We start from the raw sequence: 22,498 nt of genomic DNA, 5'->3' as shown, positions 1-22,498 counted from the left end.
TCATGTCCTGATGCTTGCCATCTGCCTTGATTCTTTGTTTTTGTATATTCACCAAAATACTAATTAAAAAGAAATGGAAGTGAATTTTTTCTCTTGTTCAAGATTGTGTCTTTGGGAAGGGAAAATAATAAAGGTCTGTGTCTGGGACGTGTGGGGCAGGACAATGTCAGGCTTTAACATCCTGCAACAGAGATCTTGTTAAAGCACCAAGATTGCAGCGTGCTACAGAAACTCGGCAGCCAAATAGTCCCTTGCCAGAGTGCTGAGGGAGAGGAGGAGGCAGATATAAGGGTGAAGAGATTTCAGGAAGAAAGGTTGGGTCCCTGCAACACAGAAAGAGTTTTCTGTATGACTGTGCCTTTGGAACTGACAGTCCTCAGGGATCAGCCACTCCCCTGACTCAGTGGCGTGGTGACTGTCTTGGACACCCTGGGCTCTGAGAAAATCCACAAGGAAATTAGTCTTCAGCATTTTTGTTGTGAGACTTGAGTCATGGATTTACCATGCAGACCGTGTATGTCAGTGGTTAAGGTTTGGTTTTCAAGGGGGTGAGGGAGAGGTTTGGTGGTAGGGATGCCTTAGGTTTTAGCTTTCATATTTTTCAGATTCTGTACTGCTTTAGTGTGCAGCTCTGAGCTTCATATTAAGGGATGGTAAGCTGTCTTCACAGAATAGCTAGACAAAACAATTCCTTTTCTAGCTTGGGACCAAGGACAACCAACCCAAATTTCAGGCCCAAGAGCATGAACAACAGTGGACTGAAGAGAGAAAACAAGAAGGATGGGGCTTCATAACCTAAAGCTGTAATTGGACATTAACAAATTGTAATTAACTCCAATATGCAAATGGACCAAAACTTATAAAAGTGAGACCCTGTGACTGGTCATCCATTTTTGTGATCACTTTGGGTTCACCTTGGGTGTAGCCCTGGCTGAACTCTTGTACTACCCAAGGTGAATCCATTGAGGCCTTTTAATAAATATCTACTTTATTCTTTAACTCCATCTGGCCTCTGTTCTAGGTCAGCCTACACAAGGCTGAAAACAACAGTAATACCTAAATGTAAAGAAAACTCCAGTAACACCTAAATGTAAAGAAATCTAAAGAGAATCAGCATCTGCCAAAGTTAGGGAGCAATGGCAAAGACTAGGTTCTCTGCTACTTGCCAGAAACTGCAAATTCCTGCCAAATGCAACAGCAGAGGGGATAAAAATGGAGCAGGAAGGACACAGCAGGCTCAGAGACTCTGTCCTTGCTCAGCCAAATGGCTCCAATAACTCTTGGTCATGAATAGCTGCCCTCCTGCACAAGGGCCTCTTGCTTGAGTTTTTTTCCTGAAACTCAAGCAGCTCTGCAAATGGGTGGAACAACTGGTTGTGGGACTTTCTAGAGGCTATTAAGGCCTTCTGAATATGGATGTCACTGGAAATTCTGCCTGGAAAAAATTGTAGGACCACAGAAGCAGGCAAGATCAAATATTATTTTCCTCCTCTGGTCTTTTGCTTCAGACCTTTCTGCTCCATCTAAGTGTGGTATGATTACAGCACTGCATTTAGCATAGAGGAAAATGCTGCAGGATTTTGAAGGAGAAGAGAGGCTGGCAATACTTTAAACAGACTATTGCAGTATTAACTGCTCCAACCAGTGCAAATGATACCATTGACCTATTACATAAATGGCAGCTCAAATCTATTCAGTTTGGGTTCTTCAAACTTGCTTTCTGCTTCTTTAGCCTTTCCCTCCCATTGCACTTTATGATCTATGTACTAAAAAAATAAAAGCTGTGACCAAGTAAACCAGGCAATGGTGGATCTGTGCCGAAGTGCCAAACATGCCACAGTGCATCCAGAAAAACCCAGGTTTATCTGCCTGAACTAAGGGGGAAGGAGAGGAGTGGACTAATGATAGGATGATATTGATCAGGGTCATGAAAAATCCTGCTGAAAAATCAGAAAAGGCTGTGCTTCTGAAGGTTAATTCCAGCCTCTGAAATTACCTGAGGTGCCAGAGAAAGGGTGAGGAAGGGATGGAGTATGTGACAGGAATGATGGTGACCAGGCTTAGGTGTCAGCTGAGACTTGTAAAAGAATCCTGGTCATTCTCAGCTGTTTGGATTGCTTCCTGAAGGCATGGATGTCTTCAGAGCAGGCAGTATGCATGTGTGCATGAGAACTGAGGGACGAAGACATCCTGCTAAGACAGGATGAAGAAAAAAAATGCTGCAGGTGGAAGACATTTAGTTTGCTTGCAGATTTGCTCTGTGTATTTATTCTCTACAGGTGTGAATATTCACAGTTCTCTCGTGGCAATAAAAGCACACTTCAATTCTCTCATGGAGCTACCAAATATATTTTTAGATTATTAGCTTACTGCAATACTCCTAGCTCTGAGAAATCAAGAGTCTCGCTGAGAAGCACCCTCTGTACATAGCTGATGGACTGCTGTGTCCTCCAATCCAAAAAGAATCCCACATACTCAGCTGCTGCCCTCCCACGCACACAGAAATGTAACCTGGTGTTTTTCACACTGCTGAATGTTTGTTTCTGGCAGTGCTGAAAGTGTCTGTTCCTTCAGGCAATGGGGCCTTGTGGGGCTGCCTTTGTGTATTTTGTGCCTCAACCCTCATTTTTCCAACGAGTTTTCCTGACCCTTCCTCCTTTCCCCTCACTTCTTCTGCATGAGACCTCTTTGCACAGACTCTTTCAGGCCCTGTTTTTCTTTACCTTGCTGGTTAATGTCTGACATACAGTGGCCATTGTGTGCCACACTTACATCTGGCTACCCACCTCGCTGGGAAAACTAGGAACCAGGCTGACAGTGGTGTTCTGTACCTTCTGACGTGGGTGATTCATTCCCTTTCCTGCTCACTGCCCTGGCATCTTCGTTTTTCACATTCCTTACAACAGGGACTCATGCCCAGCAAATGTTTATTGGGACCAATGACCTAAAACTAGCTCCTAAAGGAATCCTCCTCCTCCCAACCCTTGGCAGCCCTGCCCTCCTTGGCAACTGGGGAAATCCCCTGCAACGTGTGGTATGCTGGGAACCTCCTGCAAGAGCTCTCCCTGCAATCTCAGGCATCTCCTGGAGATCCTGCTTTGGGAGGAGGGGATTATGACTGCTGAGGGTTGATCCTCAACAGGAAAAAAGGAGAGGGTGTTTCTGACTTGCTTCTGAGGTGAAATTACATCACAGGCGAGGTCATGTGCAGTTCTTGCTCGATCACCAGTGGAGATAAGCCCTGCAGCAGAGACAAGTGATGAGCAGTGAGCTGCTCTGGCTACCCAGGGCTGTTGCTAACTGTGAGCCAATGCAGGACTTCTCTCTTTTTCCCAAAGCAATGCTCACCTTTAGCAGGGTACTGTGGCTGGCACAGAGGCTGGAGACTGTAAATCCAAGTCACCCTGTAAATAACCAGCCTAGTCCTTCCATACTGTCTGACCCTTGATATTTAAAGTAAATTATCTCACAGTGCAACAACAACAAAAAAAAAAGCAGTTTGTGACCACTATTTTTTCTGATTTCTTCTTCCTGATCCCTGTGAAGGAAGAGGAAAAGAAAATGTAACCTGCTATTCTTCAGACTGGTTCAACTTAATCTCATGGCTGTTGGGTGTTAGGGTTTTTTTTTTTTCCTTTTGGGGTTTTACTTATCTAGAAACGTCCTCTGTTGAATAATCATCATGTGTGTTATTCTCCTTTCTCCAGTTCTGGTTGTTCCCATGTTTGTGTGCCTTGTGGTTCTTTCTTAAGCAGCTACAAAGTTTTTTTTTTGAAGTCATTTCCTTTCACTGAATTCAAATAATTCCTGGTCTTTTCAGATAAGGAATTTAAATGACAGAGAAATGTACCCTCTGCAGCAGATGTGCTATGGAAGAAAACAGGTCCCATTTTAAGATGGATCTGGACCCAAATTGCAAACATAATTTCTAGGAGTTGTCTAGGTTTGCAAAATGTAGCTCATCTCACACTGCAGTTTGCTAAAAAGACCTACAAAAATATGTTTAATTATGGAGTGGGGCAAACATTCAAGTTTTAACACTCACACTGTGTCTAACTTCTGAGGCCATCAGGACACGGGCAGATCTGAGCTTTGCAGATCCCATTCATTTCTAATCCCCAACACTGAAACTGTTCATCCTTTACCCTTGTGGTGAGGCACGTTCTTTGCATAATTTACCCTGTCCAGATGGAAAATGAGCTCAGAAATCTGAGTTCATTTCTCTGTCTTGGCTGTTATGATTCTGTTCTTGTTGGTGGTGGTGCCTTGTGCCAGTCTCCCTTCCCTTCCCTGCACTGCCTGCCTCCCCTTTGCTGCCAGCTGACCTTTAGCCCCATCCAGTGGGATACCAGTGGGATACCAGTGGGATACCAGTGGGATGTCCTGCTGCCCAGAGCTGCTGGACTCCTGTGCAGCAGTGGGGATGTAGGAGACACCGGTGTCAAATGCTCCTTGGTGCTGACTAAGGTTGATTCCTGGTTAGCAGCCAGGTTGGAAACTTGCTTAATCCTGGTTTTGGCTTAGCTGAAAGCATCCAAAATGTCGTAGCTGTGGCTTCCAATACAACCTACACAGGGTATTGCCCTGAGTCAGGCAGGCAAAAGAAACTGGCTGAAAGAGAGCTCAAGCACTGCCATGTGTTTAAGCATCCTGATTTAGGGCACAGTCCCAGTGCAGCAGGAGCAGGTCTGCAGTGTCCCTTTGGCCCAATCTTTGTGACCATGGGAATGCTGTGGGGCAGTCTGAGGTTCTCCCCTTGCCTTATGGCCAAGTCATTGCGAGACTCTGCGGCACAAAGAATGGGAAAAGACTGGTTCTCATACAGCACTAATAATTGGCTCTGCCTAACAATTCCAGAGCTCCACAAACATGGTTTTCTCTCTCAATTTGTATGCCAGTTGCCATGGTAAGCAGGAAGCACAACCCAGGCATTTTCCTAAAGGGAAACTGAAGTCATGAAGGAGGTAGGAAAGGGAGTCAAGCCCTGAGTTCAGCTGCTGAGTAGGAAAAAAATATTTCAATTTAACCTGATGATTCATCTGCCTTTTAGGGAGAACAGTGATCAAGTTGCACTATGGACACATCCACTGAGGCGATAAGCACAAAACACCCTTTTTTTTTTTTTCCCCCTCTCCTTGATCCCAGGATGGAATAATAACATAATAACAAAATTCACTTCCATGCTACAGCTCAGAGATTGGATCAATGAGAGCCAAGGAACTAAATTAATAATTTAAGTTCTTGCTTGTCCTTTACAAATCAACAGAAGTGCATCAGCAGCCTTCACAGTAACTTCTTCTGTTCCAGCCTGACTTTTGCTGTACAAGAACTGGGATCACAAAGTTTTTTCATACTCTACTCTGTCTTGCTCTGCATTATGACAGGCAAGGCAGAATTCTGCAGGAGATGTGCTTAATATGAGGACATGGTTGCACATCACTGAAACTTCAGCCTGGTAGAAACAGCAATGGAAAGAGAAAAGATTCTTTTACCCTTGAAAATTTTAAAGCATTTCAGATAACAGTAATTCACAGAAATCTCCAAGCCCTCACTTAATTTTCAGAGCTGCAGAGGAGCTGCAGCTCCCACAACCTCCAATCAGAAAAGTGTGTGGCCAGGGCCTAACCTTCAGTGCCACCATCAAAGCCCACACAAACACAGATCAGTGCCCTGGCCACTCACGAAACAGAAGAGGGGTTCAAACTCCGTGTCAGAGGATGACAAAAGCATTTGCACTGTATTCATAAACCAAATCCAGAAAAAAGTGAAATGTTCCACAACATCACTAGGGCACAGATGTGTTTTTATAAAAACTCCAGTTTAATCTCATGGCTGAGACCTGGCAAAACATCTTTCTTTTGTGGCTGTTGTTTTCTTTCTTTTTTTTTTCAAAACAATCACGCACAGAGGCAGGCAAGTCCACACAGAGAAAAAAGCTTAACAAAACTGCAATTCATCAGAGCTAGCAGGAAAAATAATCACAAAACCAGGGCCAGTGGGATGGAGACAGTCCCCTTCATAGTGTCCAGCTTCCAGCCCTTTTCTTGACCTGGCAGCAAATAATATTCAAAGGGGACTAGTGCCTGCAAGCACAAGATCCAGGGTCTGGACTGCTGTATGGAGCCTTCAGAAACTTCTGCCATCCCTCCTTTCTGGGGCTGTTAAAGTCCTATTCCATCTCCAGTTGAACTCAGTGGGAAGTTTTCCATTCCTTGCTCGGAGCAGAATTAGTTATCACCAGTAAGCCTTTACATCAGTTAGGAGCAAGCAAAGGTTAAACAAAAGAGGGATCAGCTGCAGCTTCTTCCCAATCCCGAGAAATTTTTTATTCTTTTTTTTTTCCAGAGATGGAGAGAAGCAAAAAGGACAACTGCAAAACCTGGGCATGCCTAAAAGGTTGTATATGCTTCAGTAGATTGTCTGCATTTTCAAGGCCTGGGGAGAAGCTTGTGGTGGAAAGATAAATCAGCCCTTGAACTCTGGTCTGCCCTGGTCTTGTCCCTCCTTTCCCAGGACAAGATCCTTCTCAGGAGGGCACATTCAGGCCTTCTGCCCACCACAGACTAACCAGAATTAATTACCTACTCTGTGGGCAAAAAGCCACTTGTCTCACACTCTCAGTGCTGCAAACATAGCAGCAGAAAGCAGTTCCATGCATCAGCCCAAGTTTCACAGATGTGTAAAATACTATTTAGGCAATTCCTTCATGTGAATTACATTTCATTTTTAAAATACATTTACATAGAATGATCTTTTTAATATATATATATATATAGGTATATATATATATATATAAAATTTAGAATATTCATCATTACAGGTGTTTCAGAATCCATAAAGAAAGAAAAAAAATATTTTGATTGCACCATTTGGACGCTGGATGAGGGAAAATGTTGCAGCCTTCACAGATGCTCTCTAATACAGACTTAAGTTCCTCTGAAGCTCTAAAGGTGAAAAAATAAGTACTTCAGTTTTTCTACAGTGATAGCATGAGATGGACAGCCCAGAGGACTGGGGTTTTTAAGGTAAAATATAACCTTCATTTCTGTTTACTCTCCTGCCAGGGAGGCAGCTCCCGCACAAGCTAACATTTTCCATGTCCCTCCTTTCCACCGGGGATTCTCACCTTTGCCAGCTCAGCCATTTCACTCTGAGCTAGTTTAAGAGAAGCTGCACCAACCCTCTGACTACATGGGAAGAATAAGTGAAATTTACTCACTCTTCTTCCACTTGTAAAAGCCCACAAGCAACACATGCTGGTGATACTTTGTCATGTCTGATACTGGGGCCATCTGCAAACTGGGCAACAGCCTTTACTTTTCATAGTCTCAGGAGAATTGAAATGTCCTGCAAGGTCTCTGATCCTTTTGGAGCTACAGATGATAAGCCAGTCTGTTTAGGGAGGTCCTTTCAATAATACCAAGAAAAGCCAGCTTTGCTCACCTGGGCCAGATTCATCTCCCATAAATCCAATCTATCCTTCATCATAATGCTTCACAGATAAACAAAGGGAAAACAGAAGCAAAGCCCCCAAACAAACAAACAAACAAATAAAAACTATTTAAAAAACAAAACCAAGGAGAAAAAAACACAAGAAAGAAGAAAATCCTCTCTTAAAGAGACCAGGTCTGACCCTGAAATTGACACTGGGGATAGCTTGTTAAGCTGGATCTCAGGAAGCTCCTGCCACCCAGCCAGCATCAGTCAGTGGGAGGTGGCCTCTGTCTTCTGGCCCTGTCCAGCTCCCAGGCTCTGGTGCTTCAAGCTGACTGCAGGTACCATATCAGCATGGATCCATCACCAAACTGCACAGACTCTGCAAAGGCTGAACCTCAGCTGAAAACTGAGAACAGCAGGGCACCTTGCAACTAAGAACATGCTTTCATCTCTGCAGGACCTGGGGCTATATTTTAAGTGTTGTGGATACATCAGCTGGAGATGAAATTGTAGATAAGCAATGGGATCAAGCTACAAAATAGAGATATCATTGCAGCATGTCTGCTTAATTAAAATCCAGGACCCAGACCTGAGTTCAAATTCTGAAATATCCTTAAAAGTATAGTCTGGATAAAGATCTTGCTTGAAGCTGATCTTTAATATCAAGTAAAGATTTCTAATAATTTTCTCTTGCAGGAGTTTCATCACTTATGCCAAAAGCGCTATTACTTACTGGAATGCTGTTAGAGTTGAGACAGTGTATTATATACAAATTGCCAGACCTCATTTCTTGCTCATAGATCAGCTTATATGAGAATAAGGAGGTGAAAAAAATGGTTGTAACATGCCAGAATTTCATCACATTTTCTTTTCCTTCTGATGCATTACTTTGTGAGCTTCTCTAGCTCATTTCCAGCTGCCTTGGCAGTCGAAACTTCTAGGACCTGAGAGACTCTAAGTCCTTGTCCAAAGTAAACTCTTCTGTGGATGCCAAAAAACCTGGGCATCATTTCCACAACTTTTCCTTCCTCTAAAGCCTTACCACAACACCTCGTATCGCACCTTCCCTTTGTCAGTGACCCAGCCATGGTGATTAAAAGCTTTCTCAAGAGGCAGTGACATGTATATGCAGCGTGGAGCTGTGCTAATTATGAGGAGCATGAAGGACTGGAAATTCCCTAGTTTTAATAAGAGGCTGCACAGGCATATTATGGTCTGGGAGTAGAATAATACAATTGTCATGAAGCTGCATATTCTGGGCCTGCTGTCCACAGCTTGCCCAGGTAAAGCATAGTCTGCTGCCTGTGAAAGAACATGGACCCAAACAAGAACTCCAGGCTCTCATCTGGTTTAATAATTTCCCTCAACAAAACTGACAGCACAGACTTACTTCTCTGCTCAGTTCCCATGTGGCACTGTGCACAAATAAAGAGTGTGGTGGGGAGGATCAAAGAGTGTTGCTCGTGACAAGGAAAAGCCCTCTTGTTTTTCACATTCCCTTTGGAAATGGAAGGAGAAAATTCTGCTGAAGATATATTCCTTGTGTTTGTGGGCCCATAACTTCTCAAAAATACTCTGGCATATCTCTCCTTTTGCAACCAAGGAGTTCAGAGAAAGCACTGCATGGGGGGGCTCCGGGCCCTCCAGCCACAATGGCACTAATAAAGTGACACAGTCTGTGCAGACTAGGAGCTCATGGGCTGAGTTTGCTAACCACTGGAAATTGCCAGTACTTCACAAAACAAAGCCCTAAACACACATCTTTTGGGAAATTCTGGCTGACACTCATGGTGGTGGCTATTGCACTTCCTAAGAGTTTGCTGCTCCAACTATAGCCCATCACAGCCACCTGAGGGCCTGCAGACTCAGACATCTCCAGGAATGATGGCCCCTGCAAGCACATTACAGGGACAATCTCAGTGCTGGCAGCAACACCTGTGTTCCCATCTCCTCTCTAGTCACCAGTGACACTTAAATTGCAGAGACAGCACAGGCTGTACCTGACTTTGCCATCGCCCACAGTCATAGATCAGGCAATAGACGAGCCTGTGGTGAATGCAGAGTTAGAGGCTTTATAAAGGAAGCTTTAATTCTATTCCCATGGCAGCTGTTGCATATCTGAACACATATTTGCCTGTAACATTAATGTTTCCTTCAGGAGAGAGTTTAATTCCCTTCAAATCCCCCTCTCAGGACTTGTTCATGATCTGTTCTGCAGTCCCACAAATCATCCTCTTTACCATACTCTTAATCAATCTGAAAGCACTGAGGTCCAGGGAGGTGGCAACCAGCCACAGTCTCGAAGAAACAGTGTAAAATCACAAGAGAGGAAATTGAAATGGAGAAGAAGCACCTGGGGACATGCCACACAGTGGCAATGAAAGACCAAGGGTCAAAGATCTGTCAGTCAGGGTGCAAGAGAGCAATAGCCCGAGGACCTGGAGATAAGATCCTCTTGCTTTTGTCTGCTGTTGGCAGTGTGGAGCTCAGCTGGAGACAGCTGCAGAGGTGTCATCTGGCTTTAAGCAATGATGAAAATGGTTATACTGGCCTTTGGTGTGTCCTTGCCTTGGCTTTCTCTGCTTTCAGCCTGAGGGGTCTCTACTGCTGGGCAGCCAGCTGCTCACTCATCCCTCAGCCACACCCGTCTTGTGTGCCCAAGGAAGGAGAGACTGAGCACACAAAACTCCTGAGCAAGACCTGGGAGACTGAAAGAACAACCAGGCATTTCCTGTCCAGCTGCTTTCATCCCAGCCCTTGCACAGGCTGGAAAGAGCACATCTCTGATGGAAGGAGAGAGCTGGAGGCAGTCTGCAGGTTGTATGTTTATCACTGGAACATCCTTGGCTGCCTCACGCCCTGTGTGATTTGTTCATGCCAGCTTAACCTTCCTGTTTAGCTCCTCTTCCCCCAGCCTCCTGCACTGTTTATTTACACTGTGTAAATCAGAAAGTCCTTCATCGGTGTCTGGGAAACAATGGTAGGAATTCCCAAACATCTGGATTAACCTTCTCAGCAGATGTTGTGCCCCTGCACCCTGAGCTGCAGTGTTTTGTAACAATGTTTCCTCTCAGCTCTATATTGTAATTATACAGAGATTTACCTTTCCTTTTTTCCATAGGGAAGATGAGACTTTCACAGGGCTTGTTAGAGAACAGGTGTGAGAAATGCAATTCCCTGGGACTGGCTTACCATAAAAAAACACAGACAGTGAGGGACTTGGCAGCAGCAACAAGGAGAATGAAAAGCAAGACAAAGATACCATGACCTTCCATAGCAAAAGCTTTGCAGGAAACCATAAAGGATTCAAGTCCATCTTGCACAGAATAGTTTTAACAACAGCAAAATGGCAACAGAGTTGGTCTTGGACACTCCCATTCCAACCATCACAGAAAAGGAATAGGAGGAGCAGCTGCTACTCAATCTGCCTCCCACTTCGTCCATCCAGAATCACAGAGCGCCTCTGGGGCTGGTAGAAGCAGCTGGTGGAGGTCTCCAGTCTCTGGCCGTTCTTGGGGATGGTCATTTTGCTGCGCAGCGTCACGCCCTCGGGCGCTGTCCGCGCGGGGTCGGACGGGTCGCCGCAAATGGGGCTCAGAGAGGAGCTCTGAGTGGGGCTCCGGATGGGGGACAGCAGTACCCTGGAGTCTGCCGAGGACGAGGGGTGGTCCATGATGGGGAAAGGGGGGCTGAAGAGAATCAGACTCTGGGGCCTCCCAGGCCTCGATCTGTAGGAGGGTTTGGAGAACCCTGATGGCCTCTCTATCTTTGAGGACTGTGGGTTATCCCCAGCTGCCTCCCCGACGGAGGTGCGCTTGCGGCGCAGAACGGGGGCGTCCAGAGCAGGGTGGTGACCGGACTGAGACGGCTCCAGCGGGGAGCCCAGGCTGCCGTGCCAAGGGCAGGCTGAGTCCTTTTGAGCAGGGTCGCTGTTTTCTTTCTCTGCTTTGGCTTTCTTCTCTGTCAGCGGGCTCCTGGGGGCCTCCAGGTGGCTCCATGCCACCCGTGGAGCTGGCCTGATGGCCTGCTTGGCTTCTGATTCCTTCTTCTCCGTGGTTGGAGCAGCGTTCTGAGCCTGCAGGGGCTGGGGGATCTGGGTGTACTGAATCTTAGGTGGTATCACGGGCACCGCTCTGGCCTGGCACATCTTGATCATGAAGGAGGTCCTGACTGCTGACACGCTGACGGGGGCAGAGTTACGACGGCCGGTGGTGGCGTGGGCCACTGCCAGGTAATCCAAGTCTAGATCCACGGGGGCATTGAAACGAGACCCCCAAGGAACACCCCGAGCGGCAGCAGGGCAGTGTGTCGGCAGGGATGGGACAGAATCACTGCTTTTTACTTCCTTCTGCCCATACAGGAGGCTCCCAGGAGCAGATGGCACGGACAGGCTCTCAAACGTGAAGAAATCTGGGGCTGGGAGGAATGAATCCAAGTTGAGGGATGAAGGCCTGGTCTTTACTTTGCGAGGTGTTTCTTCACCTTTATTACTCAGCTGCGACTCAGCAGCAGAACACAACGCTTTGGTGACAGTCTCTCCTCCCAGGGCAGCGTCCTGAGAGATGGATAACTCCTCCTTTGTGCTCTTAGTCTGTGAAGAACTGCCTGGGCTATTTTGGTACAGCAAAGACAACTCAGGCTTTGGGTTCCAAGGGTTTTCTTTGCTCACGTGCACTTTCTTTCCCTCTGTCTCCGAAAGAGGGACTCTGGAGGGTCCTGCTTTCTCACCTGGTGCTTTCTCCATGATAAGGGCATACTCAGGTTTTGAAGGCTCTTCTGGAGGACTTGGGCCGTTCTCATCCTGCATCGCTTTGCCCAAAGTCGAGGGGGACACGGGCTGTGTTTTGGACAGCTCACAAGTCACTGAATGCAGAATGTCACCGCAGGGCTGCTGCTGGTCAGTGGCATCTATGAAAGAGAAGGGGGTGGCCCACAGGCTCAGCACGGTGTCTTTGCTGTCCAGGGACAGGCTGCGACTGAAGCGCGGCCTCAGAGAAAGGCTCGTCTCTGCTCTCTGCCTCTGCGGGTGAAACTCCTGGGTAATCTTCTCCTGAATGTCCTTAAAGGTGGGGGAATGGAGAGGGCTTGTAACCCACTGGTGATCCTCCCAAGGCTCCACGAGCTCTAAGCTCTGCACATTGTCTGTCCAGGCATCCTCCTCATCCTGGTCAGCAGCATCCTGGGTTCTGCTAACAGCATTGCCTTCCTTCATCTCCTGGATTCCAGCTCCACTCAGTGCCTTGGAGGAGAATGCGTCCCTTTCATCAGCAGTCATTATCTCATGTTTCTCACTCTCAGTCTGGACTCTGGTAAGACTATCCTTTTCCCTCTGGAGCTGGTAAGTGCCATCTTTTTCTTTCCCTGATTCTGGACATGCTCCTTTGGAACAAGATAATCCATCCCTAGGGGCAATCTCACTAAATTCTGATTGACCATGAAGCTTCCAGTCCGGGGTAGGAGTGAGACATTCACTCCTGCTCTCCTCCATTGAGTGGAGGTTCTTTGGAGGAGCTGAGCCTGTTGGAAGAGTGCCCAGTTTAGGTAGGGCTGAGGCACCACTCTGCTGTGCAACTGCATCAGACTGGCAGCTGGGGAGGCTGTCTTGTTGCTCCGTGCCACCGGCAGCAAATAAAGGCACCTGATTTATCTGTGGTGCTCTGCTTTCAGGTTTCTGCTCAGTGAGTGTTGGACTCTGCCCTGGGCCAGAGCAAAGGCTATCTGTTTGTTCTGAAGAGGAGGATTCGGAAATTGGGCTTGTCTTGGGAACAGCTGCTGGCAGGAGCAAGAGCTCCTCTTCAGGTTCAATGATTTTCAGCTCCTGCTGTATCTCTGGCCACAGCGGTTCTAGAACGGCATTCGCCGGGTCCTCCTCAGTCTGAAAAAGAGAAACAATGGGAACTCACAGCTTCCCTCCATTTTCCCCAAACAGCCCTCCTAGAATAGCCAGGCTCCTGGATGAGCATGCTCATGGGTACGGACACACAGACACACAGACTGCTACCAGTTCAAGGAAGAAAATACATCTATAAACAAGCGGGTTTATGGAGGAGAAGGTCTGAGGTGCAGCCAAAAGGAGGCCTGGACAGAGATGCTGAAATAGTGAGCTGAATGAGTAGCTGGAATGTTCCAACCCATTTCTCAGCAATTCCCATTCAGGCTCCCTTGGCCTTGCCAGAGAAAATGCATTCCCAAACTGCACACAAACTCGAATGAATAATCTATTCAAGGAGATATGCCAACAGATCTTTAAATAGCTGTCCAGAGATGACTATCGCTGTAAGAAACTTGGTGAAAAGGCTTTGCTAGAGATACAGAGGAGGCAAAAAATAGTAAGAATTTAAAAAATAAAATTGTGTATAGAGAATGGGAGTAAAAAGGGCTGTTCAGGCTGTCCAGGACAAATGGGAAAGCGAAAATAGAAGGGGAATTCAGAGACCACGGGTCAAAATGTTCAGACATCCGGACAGTCTCACATCTGGAGAGTCTCAGAGCAGACAGATGGTACAGACTGAAATTCTACAGCTACAGGAAAAGATGACCAAAAGGGTACAGTAGGTAGTTATGTAAAGGTAAATCACCACATGGTGATTTCACAGAAGTGAAATGAATCAGTACATGGTCAATTATTGGTGCTGCTCACCTAAATTACAGATTGAGTTTTCATAACCACAGGCACACAATGAAACTTTAAACAGCCTCCCAGTCACCACCAGGACACGGTCCCCCACCTTTCTCATGCCTTCTTCCTTACCACATCTCTTAGGCATGATCCTTCTTCTGTCTTAGCCATCTCAACCTCCTGTTGGTCACAGCTGCCTTCTGAGGAGACATCCTTCATCTTGAGCTGTCCTTGCTCTGCTTTGTCTGCTGGGAGTGGTCCCTCGTGGAGCTCCGAAGCTGGTGTTTGTTCCAAGGTGGGACTCTGCTCTGAGGACTGCTGGGGGCCACTGGTGCTGCTTGTGCAGCTGCTTTGCCCACATGTCTCCTGATTTTCTGCTGCTGGCTGTGGTGTTTCTAGGGACTCAGGTTTCCCAGCTGCCACCAGCTCCTCAGGATGAGAGCCTGGATCAGAAACACAAATGCATGTAACAACTTGAGACTGAAAATTTGTGCCCTGGGACAAAGCAGAGCTGCCAAGAGCCAACACCAACTAACAAAGCTAGAGAGCTCCCTCCAGGCACAACCAGATGTTTCTGGGAGGTCACCCACCTCCCCAGGCTGCAACAAGCACCACCCTGACCTGCTATCAAGTCAACACCCACCCTGCTATAGGTTAATTTCTTTCCTGCCAAAGCTCAAGCTGGAGAAACCTCCACACCAGCAAGGTGCAGGGCAGGTCCAGCAGTCCAGCTGAGGATCCATACTCCCCTCCTGAACACAACTTACCTCTGGATGCTGCCAAGGGCAGAGTTGGCCCCGGCTGTTTCTCCTTGCGCTCCGCTGCCTGCTCTGTCCTTGTGTGGCTCCCTGGCTCCAGAGCAGAGGGGCTCGTGCTCTCCACCAGAGAAGACAGCTCCTCTAGACTGGAAAGGGAATGCTTCTCCTTGGTGGGCAGGCGGCAGGGTGTGCTGTTGGTGCTGATGACTGCCGATACCCTCAGCGGGACAGAGACAGCAAATGGCTCCGAGATGTTCAGGGCTTTCCTCTGGTGATGAGGAGAGGCCTCCAAAGGAAAGAGGCTGCTTGGGAAGCCTGACTTGGTGGCTGTTTCAGAGGTGTAGAACATGAGCACTCCTTTGGCTGAAGTCTGCTCGTTTTCAGCATCCTCTGCTACGCGGAAAACCTTCAGCTGCTGGGGGGATGACTTCACCTGCGGTGTCCGGGGAAGACCTCTCTCCCCACCCAGCTCTGAACTTCCTTTGGCCCCCATGGCAGCTCCTTCCCGCTCCCACTCATTCTCCTTGCTGAGGTCATATGAGCTGCCTGTGCCTCCTGTCCGTATCTTGGTGGGCACAAAGAATCCTCCAGTAGTCACTGACCGTTTGAACCTGCTCTTGTCGTCCTCCCCTAGAGACGGGAACACAGGAGCAAGTCAGTGGGAAGCAAAGAACTAGCAAACAAAGTTCCTCTGTGAGGAGCCCTCCTCAATCCCTCCAGGGATGAGTCTGCCCTGGTGAACACTCAGATTTCCCCAGACAGATGAAGCCAAGTGGCACTGAAGGCTTTCTGTGCTCTAGCCTAGGGCTTCCTTCAAAACAGGCAGGCAGCACGGGACTCAATGCCCTCCAGTGGAAGTCAGCTCAGACTTTCATTAGACACCCTTTTCCATCAGATGCAGCCAAGTCTAGGGCCATCACATAGTGCTCACAATGCGTGTGCCAGGCTTTGTCACCTTTTTGTAAGCCTTTTTCACCTACAAATGGGATTTTTGTGCCCAGAATAACCAAGAAAGAAATCAAAAGAGTCCAACTGCCAATAAAGGTGCAGCTAAACACAGAGGTAACTCTCAGGTGGATGCACTGAGATAAACAACACAGAAAAGAGTCAAAAATGCACAGAGGTGGGGACGCATGTCAGCAGCTGTGGCATAAAATACACAACCTGGTGAGATAGACACAGACTGCTCATCCATTGAGGGTGGTGAGACACTGGAACAGGCTGTCCACAGAAGCTGTGGATACCCCATCCCTGGAAGTGTTCAAGGCTTGCTCCAGTGTTGGTACCACCTGGCGTAGGGGAAGGAGTCCCTGCCTGTGGCAGGAGTTTTGGAACTAGGAGATTTCTAAAGTCCCTTTCAACCGAACCGTTCTGTGATTCTGTGATCCATGCTGCTGGAAATGCAGAGCTGCAATCCTTCCCCCTTACAGTACAGGCAGCCTATGGATGTCTCACCTTCCACTGGCAGGGAGCACAACGAGTCCATGCTCTTTGCAGGCCGGATAGTTGCTTTTTCTGTGGAAAAAAGTTTCAGAAGCAGGTATCAGATCCTGTGGCTCTGCAGCCTTCAGCCCATAAAGATCAAAGGCTGCATACGTAAAGACAGGCATGCCAGGCAGACGTTTTCCATTTCCAAGCATTCCCCCATGTATCTACACCACATGGCTTATTACCCACAACACTTGTCCACACAGCTGGGGATCTGCTAGTGCTAACAACAGCTTTGCACCTGCTGGACATGTGGAGAGCTATACTTAACCCAGCCAGACAACACCACCTCCACTCTGAAGCAGTTAAGCATCCCCAAAGCTGTCATGTGCCACTCCCCTCCCAGACTTAGTCAGGCTATTGGTTGTGGGGGACTTTTCAACTAAACTGACATAAATGCCTTATCACCTCTCATTCCTGATAGCAAATGTTGGGTTATTTTTACGTTGCACTCCCAGCTCTTCTATGTGAGCATACCCGGCCTCCAGCAAGAACTCTGGGAAATTTCTGAGGACCGTGGGTGACCTCTTTTGCTGGCCATCCTCACAGGACTTGCTTGTCCAGAAACAAGCTGTCGTTTGTTACTGTACACTCTACAGGTCTGTTCCTGAGAGGGTTTGGAAGCTTGTAGCTGTTACTGCTCTGAAAAAGGAAGGGAGGTGGGGAAATACAGCTGGCAAGGAAGACAAGTCAGTCTCTGGCAGCTCAAAAAGGGTCCCTGGAGATCTGGAAAATGTCAGGGAGTAAAGTTTGCTGTTTACAGAGTTGCACAAAGTAGGTAAAGCAGAAAGTCAGCAGGCTTGTTGGACTTCATTTGTTTATAGAACTGAGGCTTCTGGCTCTGACTCTCAGGAGCACAGGAGAAACTCCAGCTACTTTTTACATTTATATGGAGTCCTGGCTACTTTTTACCTTCATAAGACGTGATGTCTTGAGCACTGTTTCCGTTTTCCAGGAGGAACAGAATTCAAGCTGGGGAGCTGTGTAAGTCACATTTTATGTGACTTACAGATTTGTGTGCACAGACTCAAGCTGTGCTAAAGCATGTGCTGAGTTTCAGCAGCAGCTTCGTCTGTTCCCTCACATTAGTCTGTAAGCAGAGAGCGCTGAAAAATGTAACACAGCAGCACAGGGAGGCACTGCTTCAGTGCTGAAAACTCTGCACAAGGCTGTGCATCAGGGTGTCCTGCTGGTGAAAATGGCCAGTCCCCTGTCACTCAGGGCTGCCCTTGGAACAAGGCTCAGCCTCCACCATCACTAGGGCTGCTGCCATCATTCCTGGGTTAGCGCTATTTTGGCACAGAGTATTCCTTATCAAAGTGAAAAGGTGATCCCATGATCAAAATAGGATAGAGAGCTATTTTGAAGTCTGTCATGGCCATGCTGTGTGAGGCCATCTGTACATGCAAAACATGGGGAAGGCAGGGCTCCTAAAAGAGCTGGACCCAGCATTTGGCTTCACACTCATTTCTGATCCGAATACAGCCTCTCTTAAATGTGGTGGTAGCTAATGTTGCCAATATTAAGTGTTTTGTTTGAAGCCTTACAATGTTGGGCACTGGTCCTCCAAACACCAGCTCCTGAAGTCATGAGATTATATAAAGAAAAAATCTACTTTTATCTCCCTATAGAAAACAATTCCTTGACTTGGAGATACTAAAAAAAATCTGGAACATTTAAACCCAAAACATTTCTTTATGAATTCAAATTAAAAGGGCATGCTTTCTTTTTAAGAATGTGATTACTTTTGAGTCAAATTCATGATTTTTAGAGCTTGAGTCATCATTTCTTAACACTGGGAACTGGCACTGCCATATGATTTTCTAGGAAGCAGAGTGTTTAAGAGATTGCAGCCCAGGAGAGGTTAGAACTTGGGACTACAGCCAGAAGAAAACACAGCTTCTCTTTTGTAAATTCTGCAAAAGCAATGGCTTCCCTCAAAGTGCTCAGAGCCAGAGCTGAAGGCACTCCTGGTGCCTCATTTTTCACAAAGACACTGAATGCAGTTGGTTCTTTAAAGTCCTTTAGTGGAAGGACAGCCTGGAAGGACAGCCTAGGAAGACAGCCCTTCACCCAGTGCTATGTAATGAGCCTCAGGAGACAGAGACTGGCTGGGCTGGAACAGAGGGCTAATCCAAACCTACATAACATTTCTTAGTCCCCAGACTTGACAGCTGGACAACAGGAGCCTGTTTATCAGGTACCAAAATGCAATATTTACTGTAGCTGTCTGTCCAATCCTCCTGGAAGGTGTTTCTTGCCATCACAGGAGAATGAGATGTGCATGAAACCAGGCAACAAGCATGGCCCCATTAAACTATCTCAAATCTATGGCGTTAGTGGCAAGTGGATACAGATTGTCCCATGCTACCAACAACACAGGAGAAAGCCTCAGAGAGAAACATTCAGCTGTAAAGTGTGTTCTTACCAGAGAGCTTCTGTGGCCTTACAAAGACACTCCCATTTCGACTCAGTTTAGACTTAGATTCTGAGCCAGAACGGCCCAAATTAAATATTGACTTCCATTTCTTGGACTTGGTGGATAATTTCCTCCTGGAAGGAAAAAAAAGGCTCAGATCGTCACCAAACCTTAGAGACTTTTGCCTTTTCAATACCCTCCAAAGGCCTCTGAGCTGTCTCCCTTCACAACTGCCCATTTTTTTCTTCTCACACCTCCTTTAACTCAAAAGCATGCAAAGTATAGCTATACAACCAACCCTTGTTGGCTGCATAGGTAGCAATCAACTGTAAATGATTTATCTGTACTGCTGATTTAACTATTTCATGGATGGAAAGGCACCTAAGCCTTCAGATAGTTGGTTCTGGCATCATGCTACAGCAACAGAGATTGAACAGTCAACCATGCTTGTCTCCAGAAAAGAGTGGTTTTCAAGGCTGCAATAAAGCAAAGAAAAATTGCCTTTTTAACAGGTTTTAATGACACAATGTATGATAAATTCCAGGGAACTGATGGAACTGGTACCATTTCTCAGTGCACTAAGTTATGCTTTAAAGACCATGTCTTATGGCAAAAAAAAAGGGATTCCTTAATAAAAACTAGCTATTAATGCTTCTCAGGCCAACCTTAATCTAATCACAGGTGTTATATATGCATGTGCAAGTATAATGTACTAACCAAACAGGAGGAGGTTTAAGGGAATTAAATCAATTTCTCGTAACCCTCAGAGGAAGTGGGACACCAGTTCCCTGAGTCTCTGGAAATCCCAGCTTTTGCAGAAAGAGGCTTCTTGCAATTTTTTTCCTTGTATACATATTTCTTTGTGAAGATCTGTTTCACTTTCTTCATTCTCATTCTGACTCCTCCTTCAATCTCCCCATCTTCCAGAGCAAGAATTCTCTTAGCTCCCTGTCCTGCTCTCCACATTGGGCTTTCTATCCCCATATTTCTGCCTTTCTTTCTGATCAATACACAGAGAAGTACAAATCAGTCCTACAAAGGGAATAGGACTTTTCAAATGAGAAAGAAGACACTCTAGAGCGACAAATATATTTTTGTCTTAAGCTGGTTATCCTCTTGCCACTATTCTGTTAGATGACTCCCTTTGCTTTAATATATCAAGTGCCAATAAATATCTTTGTTCTGGTGCTTTCTGGGTCAGTAGATTAATGAGCCTCCTGCTGCAGAGGCTATAATCTATCTGAACCAGGCAGTAGAGTGGCCATATATTAACAGTTAGATAGACCAATAGATAAATACTTATTCTGGACAGCTGTGCCAACAACTGCAGCAACCTCAGCCGAAATCAGACTCTTCTCTGGGCATAGACATAGCTGGCATAGGTTCCACTACATGAATATCTCTCCATGCTGGGAGTGAAAATGAGCCTTCCTGCTTGGCTGTAATTCAGAGGAACCAGGAGAATGAAGAATCTGGAGCAGGTCAGTGGCATCAGGCGTGCCCTGGACTGGCCACCAGCAGGTGGAACTCGTAGACGAGCTGTGCCCCAACCTGCTCCACGCTCATCCTGTGTTTAGTCAACTTCTGAGCTGGCACAAGGATGCAAAGACAACTCATTCCTCCTGCAGGAGGTCTGTGAGGTTCTGCCCTGATGGAGAGATGAGAACTAGTGGAGCTGTGAACCCAGCACCTGAAATACTTCTCAGGAGTAGCTCAGCCTCTTTTGAGGACGCTGAATTTACTTTTGTAGCGTCAGTGGATTCAGATGAGTGCAGGTGTGGGGGTAGCACATTAACAGAAGGATCATTCCCAATCACACTGGGGAACCTGCACTTTTTTGTTTGTGCTTTACACTCCCCTTGGCACTTACTTGCTGTCAGGAAGGTCAACAACTGTGTGGAAGAGGGACCCAATTACAGGCACAATTTCAGGCAAGCTGTTCTCTCTCCTCTCCTTCCGAGCAGGATGGGATGCAGACAGACTCCGTGCCTGGGCTTCTTCCAGGCTCACCAGTTTCATTGGCAGGGAGGCCGAGGGGAGGGTCAAACTTTTCACAACTGATGCACTCTCTGAAAAACAAGAAAATACATTCCAACATGGGGTGAGGAGAGATGAGAGCAAGAGCTTCATGACTTTATTTGACTGGAACATCTCCTGTAGAGGGGGGAAAGAAGTGGCACGTGCAGGGAGAAAGGCTTTTTGTCAGATAAGCCTTTCAGCTCCCCAGCAACCTTATCCATCTGAGTACATTCCCAGCAGGGGCTATGTTTGCCAGCCAAAGGCTGTGTTGTGTGGATTTGCTTCCTCTGCTGCAGACACTTCTGTGTGAAGGAGGTGTCTCTGAAAACCAGCAGGATTCACACATTCCCTTTACTCTTCCCTCACTCCCTTCCCACATCTCACCCCCACCCTCCCCCGATTTTGGAGCAGTTCAGTCCTTGAGCCCAATTTGGTGCCTAGTTCTTTCTCTCACTTCCACAACTTTCTCCTTGTCCTGTTGCAGGATGGGGGATTGTTCTAAAAACCAGCATTACTTGAACTTTTAAATCCATTTCAGGGCCACAGAAAGCAGTCCCACTGACAGCCAAAAGTCTGTTTATGGGGACAGGGGCAAAGCCATGTTAGGGTAAAGATGGGCAGAATGAGCTGACACAGGGCTGCAAAGCAGAGAGGTGGATACTGCCTGAGTACTGAAGGTATCAGAAGTCTTTTGAGTTTGTAAAATGGGAAGATGCATATATCTACAATTATGTGAGGTCACTGTGGATCCATGCCTTCTCGCTTCCCAGTCTTTGCCAACAAAACCATCACTAAAGAGCAAAATCAGCACCTCTGAAAACTATTGATCTCCCAGGAAAAAATACATCTCTTTTGTAAAATGTCCTCAGGAACAAGTTGTAAGTTTTTGGAGCACAAGATTAATTTTTTTCCCAGGAGTGCCTGGGAGTGTGACCTCTGACCTGGGTGGAAATAGTGGCTGCAGGGCAAGTATTGTTGGTATGAGGAATTGTAACTGGGGGAATCTGACAGAAGTGCTGAGACTGCAGCTGAGGGACTTAGAGAGAAAGCTTAGACCAATATTGAGAATCAGTCAGGTGGTCTTCCTTTTGTGGAAAGGGTTAAGCCACACGAGATCATGCAGAAGATGAGACATAAGGCAACCTGAGAAAACACTAAAGGAGGCCAGTATTGAAAAAGAAAATGTTGAAGATAGGGATGAAGAAGACAAGAGTAATGAGATATTGGGCTCAAGGTGTCTTTGGGGAAGTCTGTGGTGGTAGCAAGGGTTACTGTGCTTGTAATGTTAGTTGAAGGGGGAGCTGAATGACATAGCAAGTGACACGGGAAGTGGCTCAGGGAGGTTGCTACCAATGTTCTCTGCAGAGCTGGCTTTCCTGTTCTTGTTGAAGATCTGATCCACGTGGTTCAGGATGAACTCAATCACCAGCTGCTGCACTCGCACCTCCAGGAAAGCTGCATCCCCATTGCAGCCAACAGCCTCAATCTCCTTTGACCTGCATGAGGAAAGAGGGGTACCAGTAGTGAGCGTTGCCACACACAGCCCCTGGCAAAGACAGACCAGATTTCTTCCTGCAAGCAAGGCAACTGATTTCCCCACTCTTGCTATACCACTTCCTTGCTGATGATTTCCCCACTCTTGCTGTACCACTTCCTCTCCTTCCCCCACAGGCCCTCATCCTCTCTTTTTGTCTTTGACTCTTTTAAAAATTATTTTCTTTGATTTCTTTGCCATCTCTGCTACTTCCTTTCCTGAAT

The 22,498-nt window shown here is 46.7% G+C and overlaps 1 protein-coding gene across 1 annotated transcript in view; it reads right to left on the bottom strand.

The window, feature by feature from the left end:
- Positions 1-5,802: 5,802 nt before the first annotated feature.
- Positions 5,803-22,498, bottom strand: part of ARHGAP31 (Rho GTPase activating protein 31) — a 60,422-nt gene continuing 43,726 nt past the window's right edge. The window contains exons 6-12 of the mRNA XM_084201467.1: positions 22,091-22,236; positions 20,592-20,790; positions 18,731-18,855; positions 16,270-16,329; positions 14,824-15,444; positions 14,189-14,499; positions 5,803-13,312 (exon numbers count right to left, since the gene is read on the bottom strand). Coding sequence (XP_084057593.1) covers positions 10,853-13,312; positions 14,189-14,499; positions 14,824-15,444; positions 16,270-16,329; positions 18,731-18,855; positions 20,592-20,790; positions 22,091-22,236 — 3,922 coding nt within the window. The 3' untranslated portion in view covers positions 5,803-10,852. The remainder of the gene's footprint in view (positions 13,313-14,188; positions 14,500-14,823; positions 15,445-16,269; positions 16,330-18,730; positions 18,856-20,591; positions 20,791-22,090; positions 22,237-22,498) is intronic.

The sequence above is a fragment of the Fringilla coelebs genome, assembly GCF_963513975.1.
Source record: "Fringilla coelebs genome assembly, chromosome: 2".
NCBI classification, from domain to species: Eukaryota; Metazoa; Chordata; class Aves; order Passeriformes; family Fringillidae; genus Fringilla; species Fringilla coelebs.
This window is presented reverse-complemented; position numbering and strand designations above follow the sequence as displayed.